Source organism: Eulemur rufifrons, chromosome 7 (assembly GCF_041146395.1).
Source record: "Eulemur rufifrons isolate Redbay chromosome 7, OSU_ERuf_1, whole genome shotgun sequence".
Taxonomy (NCBI): domain Eukaryota; kingdom Metazoa; phylum Chordata; class Mammalia; order Primates; family Lemuridae; genus Eulemur; species Eulemur rufifrons.
Window position 1 is genome coordinate 149,883,522 of NC_090989.1, and position 24,587 is coordinate 149,908,108.

Consider the following 24,587-nt stretch of genomic DNA (forward strand, 5'->3'; position numbering starts at 1 on the left):
CATTTAATCTTCACAACAAGATCACAAGTCAAGTAGTAGTATCTCTACCTCCCAGAAGAGGAAACGAGTCTCAGAAATTTTCCCCACAGCATGGGGTGGAACTGTGGAAGCAGCACTTAAAGCAGGATGTAGCTGACTTCTGAGTCCATATTCAGTCTTATACTCTACTACTCAATTACTGCTTTCTAACACCAGTACTTAAAGTCAGCTTTTCCATATCTATATTTGAGATGCTTTCAGTTATCATTCTCTAAGAGGCACTTAACAGAGATCTGTCTGTTTCCATTATCTTATTTATATTTTTGTTTTATTCCTAGAAGGAAGACTCTGGGCTTCGAGCCATAGGGCTGAGGTTGTCATCACAATCCCATCTTTATAAATAAGAACACACAGGCCCAGCGAGATTTAGCAATCTGCCCAACATCACTTAGCTAATTGGAGCCAGGCCAAAACCTCAAGTCCCTTGTTTCATTACTCAGCCCTCATTCAACTATAATACACCTTCCTGATGACTTGTCCCCAATGACACTGTGAACTTGTATTGTTTTGGCTGCCCAGCACCTGAAGTCCCTTCTTTCTCAGGGGAGAACTGCAAGACGGGTGAGCGGCAGGGCTCCACTACCAACTTCGGAAGCTTGAAAGGGGATAGACTTGCTACCCCATCCCACTCCCCTCCCTGCCGAAGCTCAAGAGTGTAACCAATCCTAGGCTCAGTATAGCTTCAGAACACTGTCGCATGGCCCAGAGGCACGGCATCAACTGGTTTAATGCCACACCAGAACTGAGAGGCTGGAGATGCTGGTACCAATGGCAGCCATGCCTTAAACAGACCATTTTTGGGGAAAGATCTTGGCTGTGCCCTTGTTCTCCCTAATTCCTGCCTGAGCTTGGATCTCCAGTCTTGTCAGCCAATTGTGAGTAACCTGATCCTCTTCTGATCTGTTCCTTTTTGGTTTCAATTAACCAGAGTAACTTTATGTTGTTTGCAAGTTTCCTAATTCATTATCAATGGATTATAAAAGTTTCAATATCCTGATATATATATATATAAGCTGATATTGTACTGCCTTGATATCATATTGTAGCAAAAGCATAAAATCTTAAATATATTAATATATTAATAAACCATTAATCTTCTGATAAAATTATACACTCTAAAATGCTGTTCAATTTTTGGAGCGATTAGGAGGTCTTAAATGTCAACAAGCACATAATTAGTACATTATAAACTCTGAAAATGACCCACGGCTTTTCCTCTCCAAAGACCAATGAGATTCCATTTAACTTTTAAGCAAACCCATATGTGGCCTGATGGGCTCTGATATCTTTCCATCATATGAAACCCTCATTACATGATCTGAAGATTAGCTCCATCTCCCACTCTATCCTTCCTTGCCACAGAAAATTCGGAGTTGACTGGATCCAATTCTGACTTTCACATCCCTTCCTCCCCCTGCATTCCTGAGCCACTAGTAAGTACATAAGCCCTCTCATTGTGTTTTTTCTTCTAGATTGAATTGTTAAGGCTGGAAAACTTCTTGGGGAGGTGCTTTACTTAAAATAGATCTAGATGAGGACAAAGATTCAGATAGGATGAAATATGAATGTTTTTATATGCTAATTCTGGGGAAATGTCTGCTTAAAAGCTAACCAAATCCATGAATATTTTTAAAAACCAAAAGAGATTTTTAAAATTAACCAAATGAAATCAACGGCTCAAAGCAAGCTCTTTTTAGCTTCCACTGTATAATAATCACATTATTCATGACTGATTTTTTTTGATGAACAGGGCTTTAGAGTGCACCTTGCCCAACAGCTAACAACCTCTCCTTCCTCCCTGGGCCGTCCCAGACCAAGGCTCCCCCAGAACAAGAATGACGAGAGTAGTTCTAGGGCTGCAACTGTTCAATCGGAAGAGCTGTTTTTGTTTGTTTTTTTTTTTGTTGAGATTACATCCTTCCTGTTTTTTTTTGTTTGTTTGTTTGTTTGTTTTTTGGTGTTGCAATCACTGTGACAGCAGATGGTATTCATCTCATTTCACGTCCTTACATCTGGCAGACAGGGTTGCCCCTCTTCCCTACCCTGGCCGACTTCAATTTATAGAAATCCTACTGGCTCACAGAATACAAAACCCTAGGGAAATAGCAGGTTTTTAGATTCTTTTTAAAAGTGCTATGAAACCCCTTTCAAATAAAATCCGAGGGAACCCAATACATAGGAGTCGAAAAGAGGTGTCCTCTCTCTTCTCTAATTCCTCCCTATTGACTCCCATCGTTTGGGCACAAGTTGAAAACCATTAATTTATTCAATTTCTCTCATTTAATCAATTAAAAAGTGGGCTTCTGAGAGGTCATGTGATTTCCCTAAAATCACTAAACTAGTCAGCAGCAGATGCAAGCTAATGAATTATCCAGATCTGATTGTTCTGGGACCACTTGGCTCAGTTTTCAGGTATCTCTAAGTAAATTAAACAAAAGATACTCTTCCAGATGCAAAAACTAGAAATTAATGATATAAGTGGGTGTCTCATTCAATTTTTACAAAGAATTACTCTAGTTAATACTCATCTGAAGTAAAATTGTAAAGTCTCCCTGTGGTTATTATTTAGCTTATATAGAAGTAATGTGGTTTGCAAAGGGGTCATAGAATCATTTTTGCTAGGATGGGTTTGAAAAAGACAACCACTGTTGCTCTATGGGTACACCACCGGAATGAAGATCTTTTAACAGAACTGCAGATTAATGAGTCTGAATATGAGTCAGCATTTAAGAATATGCACCAATAAGAGATGGCCGGAAGCACCATCCAATCAAAAAGGTTTTAGTGATATAAGACATAAGAAAGAGAAAGATTAAAATTAAAAAGCTGGGGATAAGAAGAGGATTAAATATAACATGGCTAAGCTGACTCTCTCTTCAAAGAAGCAGAAATAATGCTAGGAAAAATCCATACTACCCAAGAGAGGACGTGCATGAGCTAAAGCATGAATAACAAGGTGTAACATGACCACAAATGAGAATTCTAGAAGTGGTTTAAAAAACATGATACGTTTTAGAAGACCCCATAAAAAAGAAAAGTTTAAGCAAACTGAGAAGTACATACCTTTTTAAAACAAGTGGAGAATGGAGAAACAAGAACCTTAAGAGCTGAACACAGATTTGAGACAGAATGGAAGAAGCAAGATTTAATGATAACATTTAATTAAAATATTAAACTGTACTTTTTTTTTTTTTTAAAGATAGGGTCTTGCTCTGTCACCCAGGCTGGAGTGCAGTGGTGCAATCATAGCTCACTGCAGCCTCCGAATCTTGTACTTGAACAATCTTCTCACCTCAGCCTTCCAAGTAGTTAGGACTACAGGCACGCACCACCATGCCCAATTAATTTTTAAAATTTTTTGTAGGGATGGGGTCTCGCTATATTGCCCAGGCTGGTCTTGAACTCCTGACCTCAAGTGATCCTCCTTCCTTGGCCTCCCAAAGTGCTGGGATTATAGGTGTGAGCCACTGCACCCAGCTAAAACGTACACTTTTTAAAAGCTTAACACTTAGCATACTTCTGAATCAGCGTGATTTGATTAGCAATTATTTTTGAATTATAATTTGTATATATTTTTCTAAACTAATTCTTGTTGCCAAGATTTCTTTACTCTCTCTTTCTTTTTTTCGGAATCATTTCAATGCAATCATTTTAACAACATGATATATATTTGAGTTCTAATGAAGAAAAACCAATTCTGAAGGCACCAAAATGTTTAAAAATGTAGATATCCCCTCTAGAATATTCTAGCAGAATAAACTTTCTCTTATGCCCTAAAGTCCCCCTCTCCAACTTTGACTCTGGCATGAAATTATGCATGAAGAGTATACGCTAAAAAACTCATTTGGTGTGATGTCTACATTGTTTGAATTTTGAGGAAAAAATGGCAAGTACATAAATATAAAAGTCTGTCTATGATAGGCCTATTTCAACTTCTTTCTGAAATATGATATGTATTTCTAGAAAATCCACTTGTGGCATCTCAATGCAAAACATTTATTTACAGATACAACTGTGCTATCTAAGAGTATGGACTCCAGGGAAGGTGCTGTTAATCCAGCAGGGAAACATTTAGTTCTGAGCAGGGCACCCTGCTTAGGTATGTGACTTGCCAACAAGCTGTGAATTCAGGGACCTCAGGGGCAAGAACAAGAGGGGCACCAAGCAGCCCATACATACATCAAGCATACGCCCAGAGCTACGCGAAAGAGGGGGACAAAGCAACTGCTATAAAATACCTTCCAATAAAAGGATTCTTACACACATAAACACTGTCACTGATGCTGGAAAGAAGAATGTGCTTCCCAGGCATGACCATGAGGGAATGAAAGCCTGGGCGCTCCACTGCATGGCCCCTGTGCATGCTCTGTGGGAAAAGATCGGTAAAGGATGTGAGAACCAGGAAGCCAAGGTGGTGGCCAATTTGGCTAATCTCTTATGCATATATCCACTCAAGGATACATGCATACCACTTATTAGTCTTCTTCCTCCTCCCCCACCCTGGTAACCCTAACTTTTCAGCAGCAGAAAAGTTCTAATTCCACTAACTTAAAAGATGGTGACTACAGGTTCGGCCATGTCACCATCACCTTCCTGAGAATGCGGATGATAGAGACTGAACTCTCCCAACTACAGTGCCACCCGTCTGATGAGACTGTTTCTGATTCCCACAGGCCACTTTTGTCACCTCACTGCCTGCCCCTGGGTCCACAGGACAAAAGAGAGCCTGTAACTTCAGCCCTCAGGAGAGGGGTTAAATAGAGAGTAATTAAATAGCTACAACTTGAAAATCATCTTCAGCCCAATCTCTGGCACTAGTCTCCTGAAAAGGTAGTCTTGTTCCAGGAAAGAGGAGTCTTGGGGGCAAGACTGAAAGCTTCTATTGGTCTAACGATGAAAAACAAAATGGTAACAGTAGTCCTAGTAGACATTCTGCTCAATTATCTTCAAGTTGGAAGCCTGCCCATGGATGAAACTCCCAAGAACGTTAAGATCATCCATCTCTTTCCAAGGCACTCAGGTCTAAAGACGATGTGTAAATAAATGATGACATCACCCTGATATCATGCTGTTTTCTCTTATGATTATCAAAATGATACCAATCTTTTTATGAAAAGCCTAGAAAGGACAGAGGGATGAAGAAAAATAACAATTATCCACAATCAATTTAAGCACCCTGGGAGATGACTGTTGTTCTATATCCTTCTACTTATATCCTACCTTCCATTGATTTGAAGATGCACATTTTTTCCACAAATTCTGAAACTGGGACACATCTTAGGATCAACGGTATCTTACAACTGATTGACAGCGTTTTTCTTTCTTGTGGTGCATTTAATTTAAAACTAATTGTGTGTCAGGATGGATAAAATGTAGTATGAGTATGTGTGCCTGGACACACATTTTTACAAAGTTAAGATCATGCTGTTAATACACTCTTTTTAAACTATCAGAGTGCATTTCTCCGGAGTTCTCAACTTATTACAGCTCTGTTAAATCTCTGTCTCCAGCAAATCCGACACTCAAAGCTAGCCATCCTGGAATGGGAAGCACAATATATACAGAAATGGAAAGATACTGTGAAAGACTCTTTCTTTCTATAATAGAACACTTGCTTTGAAAAAAAAAAAATAACATTGACACGTATGTTTCTGTTAATAACTGTTTGCTTCTTTAATAGCAGTGGCAGCCACTGCATCAGTCTCACTGTTCTCTAAGCAGCTAGGCTCAGAAGGCCCCCACTGAAGACAGGGTGTTAAAGTGGAGAATAATGATGCGGAGCACAACAAAGCTTTAGCTCTGAGAGGCCAACAAGCCAATCCCATCAAGAACAAACCAGAAAACCTCTAATCAGCACACTTTCCATTACCTGGCCATTTGTGCCCCCTCGCTGTACCTACTGTGTTTCCTAAGTGGCTAATGTCCTGCCTTCCTGCAACACAGGCCGACTGTCTACTGTCCCCACACGGTTCTCAGAAATGCTCGGTTGCTTGGGAACTAGTCCTCAAGAGCAGGGGAAAGAAAGCAGGACCAGAACTGGCTCTTCCCTGGGCTTGGGTGCCTCGGTTATGAAATGAGGCGTGGGCTGGGTCAGTCATTTTCAAGGATGGGACACACCTTGGGATGGCAGTCAGCGCCCTGGGGAGGAGTGAGGAGGCCAGAACGTGGGCTGCTTGAAATAAACCAACACCTTATTCCTTTATTTTAATTTGTTTTTACACATCATATTGATTTTGTAATTTCAAGCAGCAGTAAAGGCAAACATGATGGGTTTGTTTGCTTGCTTTTATGTCGCTCGGATCAGGGCAGGGACTCTTAGCTCATTGTGGGGGACCCTGAGCTAAACGTTCTCTCAAGTTTCTTCTAGCTTTAAGAGTCAAATGATTCTCTAAGCTAAAGAGGTTCATTGGTGACATTCACCAGCCCTTCCTAGCGAGCCCCGAGACCCCTCAACAAGGGGCTAAATAAATCTCTTTCTTCCCATGGAATCCAGGCGAGAAGGCAGAAGGCCTATCGACTCCAAAACAGGAGCTCAGAAAGGCTACTCAGGGTTTAAAAGCAAGACACATGTTTAGTTCTATCTTTATTTTTTCCTGACCAAATTTACAATTTATTTTATTGTCAATATACCATAAGAAGTATAGTATTAAATTATTTCTTCCATTTTCCCTTTGCAGTCATTCCTTCCATCTTGGAAACAAGACAAAGAATGAAAACCTTCCTGCTTGCGGCGCGTGTGTGCTGACCTGGAGACCGCATTTCCTTCAGAAGTCCGCTTTCACCTCATGCACCTGGCGTGCTGCTGTCTTTCCTGCCTGACAGGGAGGGACGGTGGGGTGTGAGCAAGAACTCAGCGCTAAGGGAAATAAGGTGGTCACAGAGAATCAGCCTAATAGAGACCACTTGCAGATGTGATTAGGTGGAGGACACTCCATAGGTGGGCAGGAAGGTCCTGCATTTAGGGACAGGAAACATAACCGCCTGTATCATCTCTGTATCATCTAGAAACACCATCGGTTTCTAACTCCCAGAGCTGGGGCCCAGCCCTGCACCAACGCTGGTGGGCCTTTCCAGGCAGAAGTTCTCTCTATGGCCTGCTGAGAGCCGGCCAGCTGCCTCCTCCCAGCAGTGTCCCCTTTGCCCCAGCTGTTATTAAGGAGCTTACTCCCTCTACTTGAGGCAGCCTCTTGCTGGCCTGGGAAGAAGCACCAGGCGACTGCCAGCCTCAAGTTGCCTACTTTCCTATGGCCTCTGTTCCCTCCTGCCCCTGCCCCTGCCACTCCCGGAAGAACTTCTGAGGGGCTGAGAGCTGGCTCTCCCTGAAACAGCTCCCACCTGTGCCCCTTGGCACTGGCTACCCTGGCCAGGGTGCACCCTGGGGAGGGCTGAGAGGATAGGATGAGGGTGGAGAAGAACAGAGTTCAACTTGGGACAGCTTCGGAGAGAAAAGAACCCGGAGAGGTGGGGAAAACAGAGAACAGAATTAGGAGATAGCACATGAGAAGGAGCAGAATTTAACAATTAATCAGCTTTGTGACACAGAAGTCAAAACCAGATCCCAGGGACTGGGAGGAGAGCCTGTTGTTTCCGAAAGAGCCAGAGGGACCCAGGGGAGAATTTCGGCAGGGAGGCAGAGGGCTCTGGGCGTGTGGCTCAGCACTGGTTTGAGAGTTCAGGGGTGTGGTATGGGCTCTGCCTTCTACCACTCAGTAACTAATAAAATATCTTTTAAAAGGGGGAGGGATAAGGCCACCCTCAGCCCTGACTAGCCACAGAGGGGCACAGCGGGGATGAATGCAGTAAGAGCTTCAAAGCCACAGGCTTTTAAGAGAAAACCTTGTAGTAGATAAACCCAAGCATTATCATCATTAAATCCTAGCCCTGGCTTGTGTCCTCAGGGCTCTGCAGCGAAGCTGACAGCTCGTTAAATATTTCTCATTTGCTCCCCTAGGTTCTGCCATTTTGCCCCCTCTGCCAACATGTCATTTGTGTGCCCCCTACCATGTGAAGGGCCGGCAGGCACCCACAGGAGGAGGCACCGAGTTTGAGGAGCTTTCTTGGGGGCAGAGGGCAAGGTGGGACCAAGTCACCAAACCTCCCTGACCAATCCCTTTGCAAAGCTTCCCCAGCAGCACAGAGGTGACAGGGGTGCTGTTACCCAGAGGCATTTCCTGGCACTAACTGTGAGCCGGCCTCTCTTCTGGGGCTGAGACAGGATGGGAGGACAGGAGCAGAAAGCCGGGCAACAGGCCCAATTTCCAGGGGGCAGCCGAATGCTTTCATAAGCAACCCAGGGCCTCAGAATTAGACCAAGGGTCCCAAGGGTCTCCATTCCAGAGTGCAGGTGACTCTTGGAGGCTAGACACTTGCATCACTGTTCCCCTGAGGCTGTCTCTCTGCCCTAGCATCCTCCTCCATCTCCCCAAAGAGCTCCTGGCACAAACTGCCCTTCCCTCTCCTCCCTCCCACCCTCCAGCCCCTTGTTTTCCTGCTCTGCAGGCTAGAACAAGACCAGCGCGTTCTGTAAAGGTAGCTCCGCTTTACCTGTAAGTTCACAGGTGAAATCAGGAGAGGAGGGGCACAAAGGAGGCAGGGAAATCATTCCCACCGATTTCATAACAGCTCTCTGTTGCCCATCTGCTTCTCATCAGCAGAAATCCTACTTGGAAACACTTGGTGAAGAATAAAGTTTCCTGCACGTCTAGAAGGCAACAAGATGCTCCCTTGCAGACCAGCTGCACTTCCCATCTTTCATCACCTCCTGGGTGATACTTCCACGGAGCACTGGGCAGACTTGGGGCTCCTCCTCCTCGTCTCCCCTGCACTCTCTTGCAGTGTGACGGGATCCCGCTGGGTTGGGACGGCTCACACCCACCACTGTCTCTGGCCCTAGCCTCTAAGCTCCTTAAGAGCAGCGACCTCAACTTCTCTCGTTTGTACTCTTAGCACTCAGCCCAGGGGCTGGCCAGGCACTCAGTAACATCTCAGGAAAGAACGCACGAATTCGGACCACCAGAGAAGCAGTAGAGACCGCCTGTTAGGAGACCTCAGGCACTTGGAATTGAACCCAGTGTTGTCACGTATTACCAGCGTGAGCCTCAGCTTCCTCATCAGTAAAATGGGGAGAAGCAAGTACCAACCCTTAAAGGATGAATGTGAGGGTTAAGTCGGATGGTGTAAATAGAGGCCTGAGCCCTGATCACAGACTGTGCTCACATTACAGCAGTTGCCAAGTATCTCCTGCAAACACGGAAAACAACCATCACGGCTGTGCCCAACGTGACACCAGGGAAGCACGTGCACGGTGCCCAGGGGCTGAAGGCCTGCAGTGCAGCCGACAGGGGCCGCTGGAGGCAGCAGGAGAAATCAAAAACACAGACCTATTAGAAAAGTTGAACCGGGAGGCCCTCTCTTTCTGTCGGACCGTCCTTCCAATTGTCACCTTGCTGTCAGGAACTGAGGCATTCCACCAGATGCTGAATCCCTTTGCTCGCTGTATATAAGGCTCCAAGCCATCCTCCTCCCCTTGCTCTCGCCTCAGCAGTGCTGCCCACGAGACGCCGCCCACACATCTCTGCCAAGACTAATTCATGTTCTTCAGATACTCCCACTGCAAGTTTTCTTTTTCACAGAGTGGCTGAAATCACTTTTAACGTTTCACAAAGCAAACAACTGGGTGGGGGATGAGAAGAAAAAGAATCAAATAGATCACAGAACAGCCTTAATAAAGCATTTTTACATTTCAAGGCTCCCTGTACTTTTCACACCAGACATTGCCTTTAAAATCTGGAGGTTAAGTGAATGAAAGGAGGGCTCCTTCGTAACCATGCTCTCAAGCAGACCACAGCCGCAACACAGAGGCAGCCCTGAGAGCTACCAAACCAGATGCAAATGCAAAGCTCTAAAGATAACTGTGGCAGGCACAGCTCCCTGGCTATCCCAACACCCAGCGCCCATTCTCTACCCCCATCCACCTCAACCACAGAAGCTAAAAGCCCATGCCTGCTTTCCTAGTCTCCCTTGAAGTGGGGGGTGGCCACATGACACAATTGGGACTAATAGGACACCAGTGGAATTCTACTGGGGGTTTCTAGGAAAGTTCTTGCTTTCCAGATAAGAGGAGCAGTCACTTGCACCGCCACTTCTGCTTCTTTCTGTCTTGAATGCAGACGTGATGTCTGGAGCTGCAGCAGCCATCTAATAACCATAGGTTAGATAAGCAGGAAGGAAAGGCCAAGAACACCACTAAGATGCCAACTCAGAGCCCTATCTCAGTTCAGTCCTAGCAACTGGGACTTGTTATGTGGGGAAAGTAACTTCCCATTTGTTTAAGCCACCATAACTTGGGTTTCCAGTTGCTTGTAGCTGAAATCATTACTAATTGATTCAACATCTCATCCTTATCTAGACAGCAGGACTTCTTCACTAATTCAAGACTATTTCTATCATATCAGATTTTAAAGCAGATGTCCTATCTCATCTCATTTTATCTTCTTTGAAGTTTTGGACCTCCTTTTCCAAGCACCTATTATTTTTATGTCTACTCAAATGTCTCATGGCCACCTCAAACTCAAAAGGACCAAGACTATGTCTCTTCCACGACTCCCTATCCCTGTAAGTGGCTTAATCATCCACTTACTGTTCAAGCCAGGATCTTCCTTGATACCACCATCTCCTACATACTCTCATCCAATATATTAATATCACTGAACTATGAATTTTGCCATCTGAATATTTTTCTAAACTACTCACTTCTCTACTACTCCCAAGTCCAAGTTTTACATGCCTGGACCACTGCAATAGCCTTCTCACTGGTCTCTCTGTATCTACACTTGGCCTTCCACCATGACCTTATAAAAACACAAATCTGACCATGTCATTCCCTTCCATAGAAGGCTTTAATGGTTTCCTCGGGTTCATATGGTAAATTCTTTTTTTTTTTTTTTTTTTTTTGAGACAGAGTCTCACTCTGTTGCCCAGGCTAGAGTGCCATGGCATCAGCCTAGCTCACAGCAACCTCAAACTCCTGCGCTCAAGCAATCCTTCTGCCTCAGCCTCCCGAGTAGCTGGGACTACAGGCATGCGCCACCATGCCCGGCTAATTTTTTCTATATATATATTTTTAGCTGTCCAGATAATTTTTTTTCTATTTTTAGTAGAGACAGGGTCTCACTCTTGCTCAGGCTGGTCTCGAACTCCAGACCTCGAGTGATCCTCCTGCCTCGGCCTCCCAGAGTGCTGGGATTACAGGCGTGAGCCACAGCACCCGGCCAGGTTACTATGGTAAATTCTCTAAAACCTAAAAGGCCTTGTCTGGTCTAGCCCCTAAACACTTCTCCAGCCCTATCCTGAGTCTCTTCATTTGGCTCTTTCAGTTTAAGCTATAGTGTCATTCTTTTATCTTCTCAAATCCATCATATACATATCTGTTTAAGGCCACAACATATGCTACTCCCTACATGGGTGTGTGTGGGGAGGCTCTCTGCCAGCTTTATGGTCTGCTTAACCCTTACATATTCCTCTGTAGCCCAAATAGATTTTTAATTTCAGATATTATACTTTTCTATTCTTGATTTCCACTTGGTTCATTTAAAAATAGTTTCCACTCTCTCCTGAGATTCCCCATCTATTCACTCATTATGACCATCTTTTCCTTTAAGTCCCACACCATTTACATAATAGATGCATTTGGCTTTATTGACTAATTTCAACACTTGGGTCATGTCAGGGTCTATTTCTATTGGAATGCATCTTTTTTTCCTTGATTATGGGTCACAATTTCCTACTTCTTTTTTTTTTTTTTTTTTTTTTTTTTTTTGAGACAGAGTCTCACTTTGTTGCCCAGGCTAGAGTGAGTGCCGTGGCGTCAGCTTAGCTCACAGCAACCTCAGACTCCTCGGCTTAAGCGATCCTACTGCCTCAGCCTCCCGAGTAGCTGGGACTACAGGCATGCGCCACTATGCCCGGCTAATTTTTTCTATATAGATTTTTAGTTGTCCATATAATTTCTTTCTATTTTTAGTAGAGACGGGGTCTCGCTCTTGCTCAGGCTGGTCTCGAACTCCTGACCTTGAGCGATCCACCCGCCTCGGCCTCCCAGAGTGCTAGGATTATAGGCGTGAGCCACCACGCCCGGCCCCTACTTCTTTCCAAATCTAGTATTTTTAATAATTATGATGGACACTGCAGACAAAACCTTGCAGGGGGTCTGGATTATGCTGTCTTCCTTTAAAGATGTTGAGTTTAGTTCCTTTTGAACCTCTCAGACTTGCCTTTATTTTTCAGTAAAGTAAGTCTATTTTGATTTTGTCCTTAGTCCTAGGGTGTCATCTATACTTCTAATGCCTTTTTTAAAGGTATCAACTATATACCCTTGGCTAGGCCATATCTCCAAGGTATCCCAGTAACTGCACAGCCCCCCTGGTGTCTCCGTTCTGCTCTCAGCCCCACAGCAATTGTTCTCTGTTAGGCCTCACGGAGTCTTGCTCTCCCTCTTCTCCTGATTTTCAGAGCAAACCAAGTACTGACCTCAAAGACAACTTCTTCAATAAATCTGCACAGGAGTTCAGCAAGAACCAGGCAAATCACCATGGTAACTAACCATTTCCACTGAATAGTTGAAAATTCACAGCTGACAATTTAAAGAATAATGTCCCTCAGTTAGGTTATTATATTTCCAACTAGAGGCAGAGGTCAAAACAAAAGAGCTAATTAGGGTAGCCTTTCCAACAATGCCTATAACAGAATCATCTCATGGGTCCAAGAGGTGACCTCGCATCCCTCCAGGTAATGTAGTAGAAACCAATTGTCAGCAAATAGGGGCTCCCACTGCCTAGGATGGTACAGAAAGCAACACCCTCAGCTTTGCTCTTCCCATTCAGTCCCCAACATCACTGCGCTTAAAAGGAGCAAGGCACATGTTAACAAGTTCTAATGAGCACTTCTCCAAATCCATATGCTATTCTCTGCTGCATTCTGAATAAATTATATTGGGAAAACAGTCTCATCTGAGACATGTCTTTTGGTGAGAAAATTGAAGGTCATATTTCCATATGGCTTGGTATTGTGAGTTGGTATACTGCAATTCTAATTCAACAAAGTTTTGTAGTGATCAGAGGTTATTGAGAACTTTGTGTTTTCTACAGTATTGGATCTGACTGACAGTCTATTTCAGTGCGATACGCTATCTCTCGCAGAGCAACCCATGGGCTACTATGGAAGGGCACAACTATCCTTCTTATGCTGCTACCACAGAGGAAGAACTACCACAGCACACGGTGAGTAGTCTTTCATGATACCTCTACCTTTTCAGACCCTGTTTATGTCCGGTCTCATGCATGCAGAATAATACAGAGAGCATCAAATTGCCATGTGAAGTGTCCCTAATTTGCTCTGATCATTTATCTCTGGAGTTTCAGGGGGTGACTCCTCAATTCTAGTATCCTGAAACTTGGTAAGCTCAAAGGATAACTTGCATAGAATGTTTCCAGTATATACAGACTGAAAATTTTGCCCAGGTTAGTGGTGATTTAATAAGCAAGTCCCTACTTTCAGTGATTGGCTTTGCCTTGAATCCCTGAACATGGAAAGAGGTAGAAGTCACCTTAAAGACCACTTGGCCCACCCCCTTCATTTTATTCACGAGAAACTAAGGCCCAAGGACCAGTTTACAGAGCTTTGGATACTGACTTAGCTTGCACTCTGGCCTTCCCTCATGGAGACCAGTCATTTCTTCATTCCTTTTACATAATCTTCTCTGGATCCCCTGAAATTTCATTCTGTCTTCCTGGAGGTCTTGTCAGAACTGCCTAGATGAAGACAGTTTTCTCTCTTTTTTTAAAGCTTTATTGCGCTGTAATTGTGGGTGTTTTTTGACCTCTGTGGCAGTGAATTGAAAGGTCAGCAAACAATGGCCCACAATGACCTCCAGGTGCCATTCTTGACTTTCAGCTGGAGACCCAAACCCATCACCCTCTAAGTGAGTGAAGATGAGGCTCCTCTGCTTCCTGTCTGTATACCTGTGGCTCTGAGAGCCCTTCCTAGAGCTTACCCCCAACAGTGAGGCTTTCTAATGCCCAGAAGACCTGGGTGTTGCCTGCCAACACATAAGGTATTATTGGGGAGCCACCAGGCTGCTACTCACCTTTGCATAAGCAGTTGTCTTAATAAACCACTGTTTGAGGTACTTGTGTTCCACCTTTGCTCCAGAACGCCACGAACAGCCATGCTCATCTACCTGCTCATTGGCAAGCACTGTTTGATCCACTGGGTCCCAGTTAACCAAGGCCTGTTATAATCCATGAAACAAAATAATACAATCTGGTGAGTACCCTTAATAGGATCATTTCATGGCTTCTTACATGTGAGAGGGTCTGAAAATGCAATAGCTCTGCTGAGACTTGTGGGCATCTCCTTGGAGTATTGCTTGGCAAAGAAACCACTAGCCAGCTGTAAAAACAACACGTGAACTGTCACTGGGTTTCCACCTTATTAGAACAGGCTTGGGAAGGAAGCCTTTAAGCATCTGTCTGTCTGACTCAACTTTGGTATCCTCTTATATGTAAGGATGAACTTGCAGCATAGAAAATTTTAGTAAACAGAAGAAAAAAAGAAAAGATGGTACTGACCTAAAATTTAGCAGATGGGGATTATTTTAAGGGAAACAAATGTATTTATTTTAATAAAATTGTTAACATTTATTGAATGATTACCATGTGCTGGTTGCTATGCTAAGTGGCTTACTAAAGTTGGCTCTTTTAATCTTCACAACAACCTTTTTTTGGGTTCTGAACAGGAGTTTTTTATTGAATTTTTTATTCTAGCTTAATAATTTTTATAAATTTATTGATTATATTGCAAAAGATAAGTAGCTTTCACAAAAAGTTTTTTTTTTTCCCCACAACAACCTTTTGTGGTAAATATGTTATCATTTCCATATTGCAGAAAAGCAATTTGAGGAACAGAGAAATCAGATAACTTAGCTAAGTCACAGTCAGTAAGTGACAGAGACAGGACAGGGTAGGAACTCAGGTCTCTAGAAATCAAGTTTTTTTTTTTCTTTAATTTTTAAAAACTTCTGCTTAAATTAAGGCATAACACACATAAGGTAACTTGGAAAAATCTTAAGTGTATAACTTGATGAATTTTTACATAGGAACATACTCATGAAACATCACTTATATCAAGATACAGAACATTTCTAGCATCTCAGAAAACTATTGTGTGCCTTTTATCAACACTGCCCCTGGCCCCAAAGGTAACTACTATTTTGAACCCTGTCTCCATAGATTCATTTGGCTGATAGAACATGTAGTCTTAACCATTATGAAAATTCTCTCCAAAAGAGTTCTAGTTTCTATCTTCATTTAAAATAAGTATCTCTGCCATTTGCATTTACCCTTTTATGACATTCAGGCACAACTTGGGACAATGGAGGCAATGAGTAGAGAGAAATGTGTTTAGACACTAAAATGCCCCAACTTGATACATTGTATTTTATTTATTTTTTCCTTTTTAAGAGATAGGATATCACTCTGTCGCCCAGGCTGGAGAGCAGTGGCGTGATCATAGCTCACTGTAACCGCAAACTCCTGGGCTCAAGTGATCCTCCTGCCTCAGCCTCTATAGAGTAGCTGGGGCTACAGGTGTGCACCATCATGCCTGGCTAATGTTTTTCATTTTTTTATAGAGATGGAGTCTCACTATGTTGCCCAAGCTGGTCTTGAACTCCTGGCATCAAACAATCCTCCCACCTTGGCCTCCTCCTAAAGTGCTGGGATTACAGGTATGAGCCATCACATCCGGCCCGTTTTCTAAAATTTTAATAAGCAGTTCTAACAAGAGATTGTGCTAACCGTTGTCCGTTTGCCCCCCCCAGACCCTCTTTCCACCCTGTTCTGTGCCCCAGGAAGTTGACTTCTGTGGCCTTCATTATCTTAGACCCTCGACTTCTGGCTGGATTTGACCAATGAGAAGCACGCTGGCTTATTCCTGGCCAGGCCCTGGGCTGGCAGTGGCCCCATGACTCTACTAAAGGCTGCAGCCCCTGTTGGGAAGGCCTCTCCTGCCACTACAGCCGCTGCTCTCCCAGGCTCCAGCAACTGCTCCCCAACACTGTCCCTTCAGCCTAGGGGTGGCAAAGGCTTCCTTCTGCTGCCAGTGCCAAGTGCTTCACCATCCCTTCCTGAGTTTCCCTGAACTCTGCACAAATAGTACCTTTATTACGTTTTTTTCAATGACTCCTTTAGGACATGCTATTTCCTGCTGGGACTCTGACTGATCCAGAGACATGTCTAAAAATTACATAAAAAGCAGGGGTAGGGGAGAGGCTAGCCCATCTGTGGGTTGTGATTTTACAACTAAAAGTAGTACATCCATTGAGAAAGTCTAGAGTCAGGGTGGAAAAGACATACATTGAATAATTTTTCCCCTCTAAAATAAGGCCCCCCCCAAACCTTGAATTCATAAATATATAGAGATGAAATACAGGACAAAAGTATCTTAGACCTAAAAACCTTAGGTTAATAAACCAAAGGTGATTTATTTATCTATTACTGCCTGTATTAGGGGGTTTGGAGAAGAATACCACTTAATAATTTCTTTTTTAAAAATTAACATTTTTAATTGACAAATCATAATCATAATCATATACACTTATGGAGTACAATGTGATGGTGACAAATCATAATCGTATACACTTATGGAGTTCAATGTATGTTTACAACATGGAATGATTAAATCAAGATAATCAACATAACCACCACCTCACTTAATATTTTTGTAACTCTTTTAATTATTTTGAAATATATAATACAATATTATTGACTACAGTCACCCTGCTGTACAATAAGATCTCAAAACTTACTCTTTTGTCTAGCTAAAACTTTGTACCCTTTGACCAGCAATGGCCCCCTGTTCCTTCTCTCCTCCCCGCAACCCCAGCCTCTAGGAACATAATTCTACTCTCTACTTGTATGAATTAAACTTTTTAAAGATTCCACATATAAGTGAAATCATGCAATATTTGTCTTTCTGTGCCTGGCTTATTTCACGTAGCATAATGTCTTCTAGATTCATCCATGTTGTCCTAAATGACAGAATTTTGTTCTTTTTTAAAGCTGAATGGTATTCCACTGTGTATATCTACCACATTTTCTTTATCTATTCATCCATTAATGAACAGTTAAGTCAATTCTGTATCTTGGCTATTATGAATAATGCTACCAGGAACAAGGGAGTGCAGATATCCCTATGACATACTGATTTCAATTCCCTTGGATATATACCCAGAAGTGGCATTGCTGGATCATACGGTAGTTTTAATTTTAGTTTTCTGAGGAACCCCCATACTGTTTTCCACAATGGCTGTACTAATTTACATTCCCACCAACAGTGTGCAAGGGTTCTGGAAGGGTACCACTTAAAATAGCAGGTAAAAAGAAAGGGCCAAATATTGTTTAGTAATTTAGACAGGGTACTGCAGATTGCAAGAACAAATAGGGCTTTATTTTCTTCTCAATATTTCCCACGTAGCTCAGGCTCTAGGTTACAAAATGCAATGAGAAGATGTGTTCCCAAGAGATTTACACAGCATAATAAAACTTGAGTGTTGAATGAAAACAAATAAAAGCAAAACACAGAAGCAATTTTTTCCCCAATGAAAGACTTAAGGGAAAGGTAAAAACACCAAAGGAAATAGTGTCTCAAATCAAAGATGCATCAGCTGTGAGATCCCACATTCATTTCTTCCCAGGACCACAATCCACCTCAGCCACAGAGTTTCAGATTCTAGCTCAGACTTCTCAAAAGTGGTTAAACTAGAGGTGATCAAAATCCAGGGCCCAGGGTCTAGTGAGCGCAGTAGTACATGCAGCCTCGTGAAGCCCTGGAGTTGTTTCCCAAATCCCTTTCCTCCACTCTCCTTTCTTATACAACCATCTCTATCAATAGCTTCTCTTTACCAGCAATACTGGGTTTTCACATTTTGAACCTTTACTTTCATTAAAGCCCTGATTTTTAAGCAAGCACAGTTGTGCTGAATGGCATATCATTTATGGACAACTTCACGGACTCTATTCATTTCCCTGCTTGACATTTTGTTGTCTATCACCTACGGAAGCCAACTTCATGCTCCTTTGCAGTTAACTAGCCTTATTTATAAAATACAGTCTATATCTGTATTTTGAAATTGACCTTAAACCAACATTGAAATGATTAAAACACCTGCAAACACACTGAGCTCTGAGAAGATTCACCCACGGCTTCCCTCATTACAGTTATCCGGCACCATCACAGAATGGGCCATTCAAATTACAGAATTTCCCCCACTTAATCAAGGGTTAAACACTAGGACTAATATTTTTTGGTTGAGTGATTGGCTGGAAGCTTTTAGAAAGCATTTTAGAAATGCATACCACAACACCATGACAAACATGAAGAAGCCATGTTCACAGAGGGTCAAATTTGCACAGCACTGGTGGGGGTCCCAGCATTTTTGTCTCCTCCCTCTACCTTCTTCGCAGTTAGCTCCTAGAGGTGTGGGTGACTGTGGGCTCCCTGGGGGGTTATCTGGGCAGTGTGCTCCTGACTTTGTGTTTATCAGCTCTCTTCTCTGTGACACAGCAGCTGCGGTGCCTGCTGCCCTCGCCGGGCCTCCTGTCCCAAACCTTCCTGTCTTGTCTCACCATCACCACTCCTCCTCTTCCTCAGACCCTCCTTTACCTCCCTGGGCCTCACCCTTCACACAGTGCCAGTCCCTTCTAGATCACAGTCACCATCGGCATGCGTTTGCTTCCTGGCCCGCACATCACTCCTCAGGCCCTTGGCTACTCTCCATTGTTTTCCTCTCTCTTTCTCTTCCTTTCTTTTTGACCACCAAAGTATACTATCAGGCGGCTTCACATTCCAGAAGGCTGGCAAAGTAAATATTTCAGACCATTGATTTTCTCAAGGTCTATTAGCTTCCTTCTTGACAAAAACACACTTAACTAAGGAACACTGCACAGATCGGACCTAGCTCTCAGCCAGGCGAGATAGCAGGTACCTTTCAGCCCAGCTACTCAGGAGGCTGAGACCGGACAATCACTTTAGCCCAGGAGTTCAAGGCCAACCTGGGCAACATAGCGAGACCTCATCTCTAGAAAAATAAATAAATACAAATAAATGATCTAGCTCTCAAAATCTATCTTGCTCCATTCCATCCAGAAGGAGTCTGAATTTGGACTGGTCTGGGGATGGGGAGGGGGGCTCCCAAGGCTACTATTTATTTGTTACTGCCACCACCTTCCAAAGCCACATGGTGGCACAGTGAATGAGGTGCCTGTTTGTCTGTGTGCGGCAATTCTTTCAGAATGCCTCCTGAAGCTGAGGCCACACTGCAAACCTAGCTTAGGTGGGCGAATTAGCACTATCGTCAGCTGCCCCTGAAATCATGGAGACAGCCGAAGACAAACTTGTAAATTAGGCAACTCTCCACAATTCCCTAGAATGTCCAAGCACAACATGGCATCATTTTCTCTCTAATAACTATATCCATGGAATAAAACTTTTTGGTTTCAAACCAGAGAGTTGAAATTAATGTTCTTCCAAGTAGAGGTATTTATGTTCATATTTACAGCTGGAAATATTTTTGTTTTGTGAGAATAAGAGCAGATTCCTTTTACAATGGAACTGAACATTTGGTGATCAGTGCTCCTTAAGAACAAAAGACCTTGTTCACAGTCAGTTACAGATTGAACTCCTCGTTCTACTACTTTCCCCCTCCTCACTACTGCACTTGACTAGTCTAAAAAAAAAAAAAAAAAAAGAACAAAAGACTTAAACACTCCAGCTATGTTTAGTAATCCTCTGCTCAAATACTTTCCCTAAATGCTCATTTACACAGCTTTGGCAGAACTGAATTTAAGGGTTAAGGCTACCTTTTATTAAAAAATAAAAAGGTACAATATGCTATTAGATGAAAAGTACTAACACCTGAGTTATTTTTGGTCAAATATGCTTTACAAATTATATTAGGTGCAGTCTTTCTAAAGTCAATTAACTTTCTAAAGTTGATTTCAAAGGTTTATATTCTGAAATAAAGCATAGAAATAGAATGCTGACAGTGTATGTTTTATGTTTTAAAATCAAGTTGAAAATAGCTATCCAATAAAAGGAGATTGCTATGGTTTGAATGTGAGTCCCCCAATGTTCATGTGTTGGAAACTTAATTCCCAATGCAACAATGTTGAGAAGTAGGACCTTTAAGATGTGATTAGGTCACAAGGGCTCTGGTCTCATGAATAAATTAATGCTGTTATCTTAGGAGTGAGCTTGTCATAAAAGGGAGTCTTGCCCTCTCGCCTTCTGCCGTGGGATGACTTCACAAGAAGGACCTACAGGACTTCCCAGCCTCCGGAACTGTGAGAAAATAAGTTTCTGTACTTTATAAATTACCCAGTCTCAGGTATTCTGTTATAGCAACACAAATGAACTAAGATACAGATCAACCTGGAAAAAATACCTTGAATTAGGACTAACTTTAATCTTCAAATAATGTACCAAATGTGCATTTTTGACTTCTATTTATGATTTTTTCTTTAGATCATGACCTTTTAATGGAGACATTTAATGGCGACATTTTAATGGAAACCAAAACATTTAAATCAAAAACTAACAACAAAAATATGGTCTTTTTTAAAAAAATAAAAGCCCACAAAATAATCTAAATTATTCTTCCCTAATATCTGACCACGGACAGGCTGAGTAATTCGGCAGGTATGCTCAGGTGGGCATTTACTGAGCACCTGCTCTGTGCCAGGTACCATATCAGGCTCTTCATAAACATCTACTTGTTTAGTTCTCACAATAACTCTAGGAAATAGGGAAAAGGGGCTTGTGGTAGGGAGAATAATGGTCCCCCAAAGATGTCCCATCCTAATCCCTGGAACCTGTGAATTTGTTATCTACGTGGCAGGAGTGTCTATGCAGATATGATTAAGTGAAGGATCCTGAGATAGGGAGAGTATACTGGATTATCCAGGTGGGCCCAATGAAATCACTATATCCCCCAGGCCATGTACACTGGGGGGAGGGAGGAGTGTCACACTGATAAGGAAAACAACTGAGGAGAAAAGAGAAGATGATGTAGAGCCAGCAAGATGACTGTCCATGTGCAATGGGGTCCTCCCGCAACCCCTCACATCTTCAGAAAAGTCATTCAACTTTGGATCCAATCTAACAGTGATGAGGTTAAGTTTCCCATTTGGGGCCGGGCGCGGTGGCTCACGCCTGTAATCCTAGCACTCTGGGAGGCCAAGGCAGGGAGGATCGCTTAGCTCAGGAGCTCGAAACCAGCCTGAGTGAGAGCGAGACCCTGTCTCTACTAAAAATAGAAAGAAATTAGCTGACCAACTAAAAATATATAGAAAAAATTAGCTGGGCATGGTGGTACATGCCTGTAGTCCCAGCTACTTGGGAGGCTGAGGCAGAAGGATTGCTTGAGTCCAGGAGTTTGAAGTTGCTGTGAGCTAGGCTGATGCCACAGCACTCTAGCCTGGGCAACAGATTGAGATTCTGTCTCAAAAAAAAAAAAAAAAAAAGTTTCCTATTTGAGCTTGATGTGCTATAGAATTGAGGCAGCATGTACAAATCCTGAATGTAGAAACAGAAAGAAGCAAGTGTCCTATAAAGGAATGTTACAATAAATAAGCAATGCAGTCAAAATTCAACTTAGATATTGTTAAACCAAAATTAGGGAAGGTTACCATTTACCGTTTTGGACGGAGCTCTTGCACTAGGCCCTAACAAACCAGAGCAAACCAAAATGGAGTCACTCATGCTAAATGTCACAAAATCAAACTAAAACTTTAAGAATGTGGACAGATCCCAAAACAGACCAGTTTTCCTGAAAACAGGAGATTCCAGTTTATTTGAGTCAGTGTAATTAGGAAGTCATCTCTTCCTTAATCCTTATAAAAAAAAGGAACCTGAAGTAGCCTAGTGTTAACCAATCAATTTTTTTTCTATTGTTCCATTTCCTTGTTCCCACTTGACAAAACCCACCAATCTCCTATTGTGCAGTGGGAGCTCTCATTCTATTTTGTAAAACAGAGGCGTCCCGATCCATGAATTGTGAATAAAAGCCAATTAGATATGTAACTAAAATTATTGTAATTTTGTCTTTTGACAACACATAATAATATATACAAAAAAGAAAGTGTCCTATAAAGAAATTTCACACCAGACACACGTTGCTCCATGGGAGAAGTGTTTATACTATTATATCACATCATTTCATATCTCATGCATATAAAACAATAAACAGTAATCAGGCAACTGAGGACAGGTAACACTGGATAATCTTACTGATGTTATATAGTATTAATAATCTTATTGATATTACAATTGCTTATACTCTTCAAAGAATTATTTACTCTTTCCTACGATGCCAGGTCTACCTGCAGGGCCCCCTCTGCTTTGCTTTTTCATGCCTTAAAACTTTGATTTGTGTTTATCCTTCTTGCTGTCCCTTGGATACATACTGTAGCTCATTATATCTCCCTTCCGCTGCCTGGACCCATGGGTGATCCCAATGTGGAAGCCCCATTTGGATATAATTACTGTCCACCTAGAGCAGGGGAGGCTCTTCTGGGAATGTATCTGTCAAGCTGCTAGATCAGCATCGAATCTGCTGATTGGTGTGGGAATCCACGATTTGCTCACGAATTCTCTTCTTAGTCTTTTGCTTCTGAATATTAAATAAAGCCATTTTAAAAGGTACCCAAATTTAGAAATAAAAAAAAAGGACTGCTGGGTGTCCTTTTAGTGTAAGCTGGGATTGTCTAGCAGGCCCATAGCCCATGGGGATTCTAGGGATGTATACCTTTGTTTGACTTCCTGTTTATTATTAAGTTATTTTACAACCCTGCAAGGGGAGAAGTTAACTGGTAGAAAACTGGTAACAATGCATATGATTTTTGTCTGGGAATATGCAAATAGTTCCCATCCAATGACAAGGCAAATGATTCTCTCTCATAGAAAAGACAGCCCTAACGGTTAGGTTCATTGCCTAATGGGACATTAAACGGTTTTGATTCTATTAGGAAATTCATTTCAGCATTCCTCTGACTCCATAAATCTCTGTTCCTTGAAATCTCATTTGAACCAGTCATAACACAACTGGCTCCCTCATTAATTAATGGCTTGAATGAAATCTATGACACATGTTCATTTTATATTAATATTTGCATGGGAGTCATTTTTCAACTTTTTGAAAACTATGCTGTAACAATACAAAAAGGTTTGTATAGTCAGGAATTTGAATGGATATTTCCTCTGTCTCTCACCATTCGCCATAATTCCTCCCCTCACAGGGCTCTGGGCAGAGGAGGAAAAACTATGGCGTTTTAAGAAATTAAACTGACCCAGGAGACAACAATGGGTGAATATCGTAATAGTATGACTCAGTTCTACAAATTCTCACTCTCAATTTATCCCAAACGTTAATGGGGACTCAACAGGTTAAAAAAAAAAAAAAAAAAAAAACTTAAAATATTTTAAATAACCAACAGTTTAATATTAATTTTAAAATGTGAGCAGGGGTGGGAGGTTGTATACTTGTACAATGGTTCTCAAAGCGTGGTCCACAAACTTCTGGGGATCTCTGAGGCCCTTTTAAGGAGTCTGTAGGTCAAAACTATTTTCATCATAATAAGACAGTATTTGCACTTACGGCACAAAAGCAATGGTGGGTAAGGCTATTGGGCCTCAGCACAAATCAACACAGTGGTACCAAACTGTACACGGTCACTGTGTTCTTCACTGCCATGTACTCACAGTATAATGAAATAAAAGCCAGTTTTACTTAAGAACGTCCTTGGTGAAGTAGTAGCATTTATTAATTTTATAAAATATTGACCTTTCAGCACACATCTTTTTAATATTTTGTGTGATGAAATGGGAAGTAGGCATGAAAAACTTGTGCTACATAATGAAGTAAAAAGGTGGTCTCCAGTGAAAGTATTCAGGTGATTGAGTTTCGAGTAAGGTGGATTAGCCACTTTTCTCATGAAACCATATTTTTATGTGAAAGAATGACTGACAATAAATTATGGCTATTCAAACTTAGGTATTTGGTAAACATTTTCTCAAAAATAAACAAAGTGAGCCTGTCACTTCAAGGAAAACAATTGATGGTATCTGTTGTCAATGATAAAATGAGCTTTCAATACATAATTAGAATTTTAGAAAACTTGTATCTATCCCCTATGAGCTGACAGCTTCCCCAAAACTTCAAGACTCTTTTGATGATATTATACAATGAGATGTGTCCACATTTTGAAGATTGCATAACTCAGTGAACCAGTATTTTCCAAATGACCGATACATGATGTTACAAAATTACGCCTGAGTAAAAAATCCATTCAAAGATAGCTCAATGCGTTGTAATATAACAGAGTACAAAAAGTTCATTGATGTCATTTCAGATTCAACATTGCAACTGACCCTTAAGAAACTATCACTCATTGAGTTTTGGTATAGTATCAAAGAAAAATATCCATAATTATCTG

At 42.0% G+C, this 24,587-nt stretch overlaps 1 protein-coding gene across 2 annotated transcripts in view; it reads right to left on the bottom strand.

The window, feature by feature from the left end:
• Positions 1-24,587, bottom strand: part of LARS2 (leucyl-tRNA synthetase 2, mitochondrial) — a 150,656-nt gene that overhangs the window by 70,734 nt on the left and 55,335 nt on the right. For both annotated transcript variants that reach the window (XM_069473522.1, XM_069473523.1), the window contains exon 7: positions 14,183-14,326. In XM_069473522.1, the coding sequence (XP_069329623.1) occupies positions 14,183-14,326 (144 nt within the window). The remainder of the gene's footprint in view (positions 1-14,182; positions 14,327-24,587) is intronic.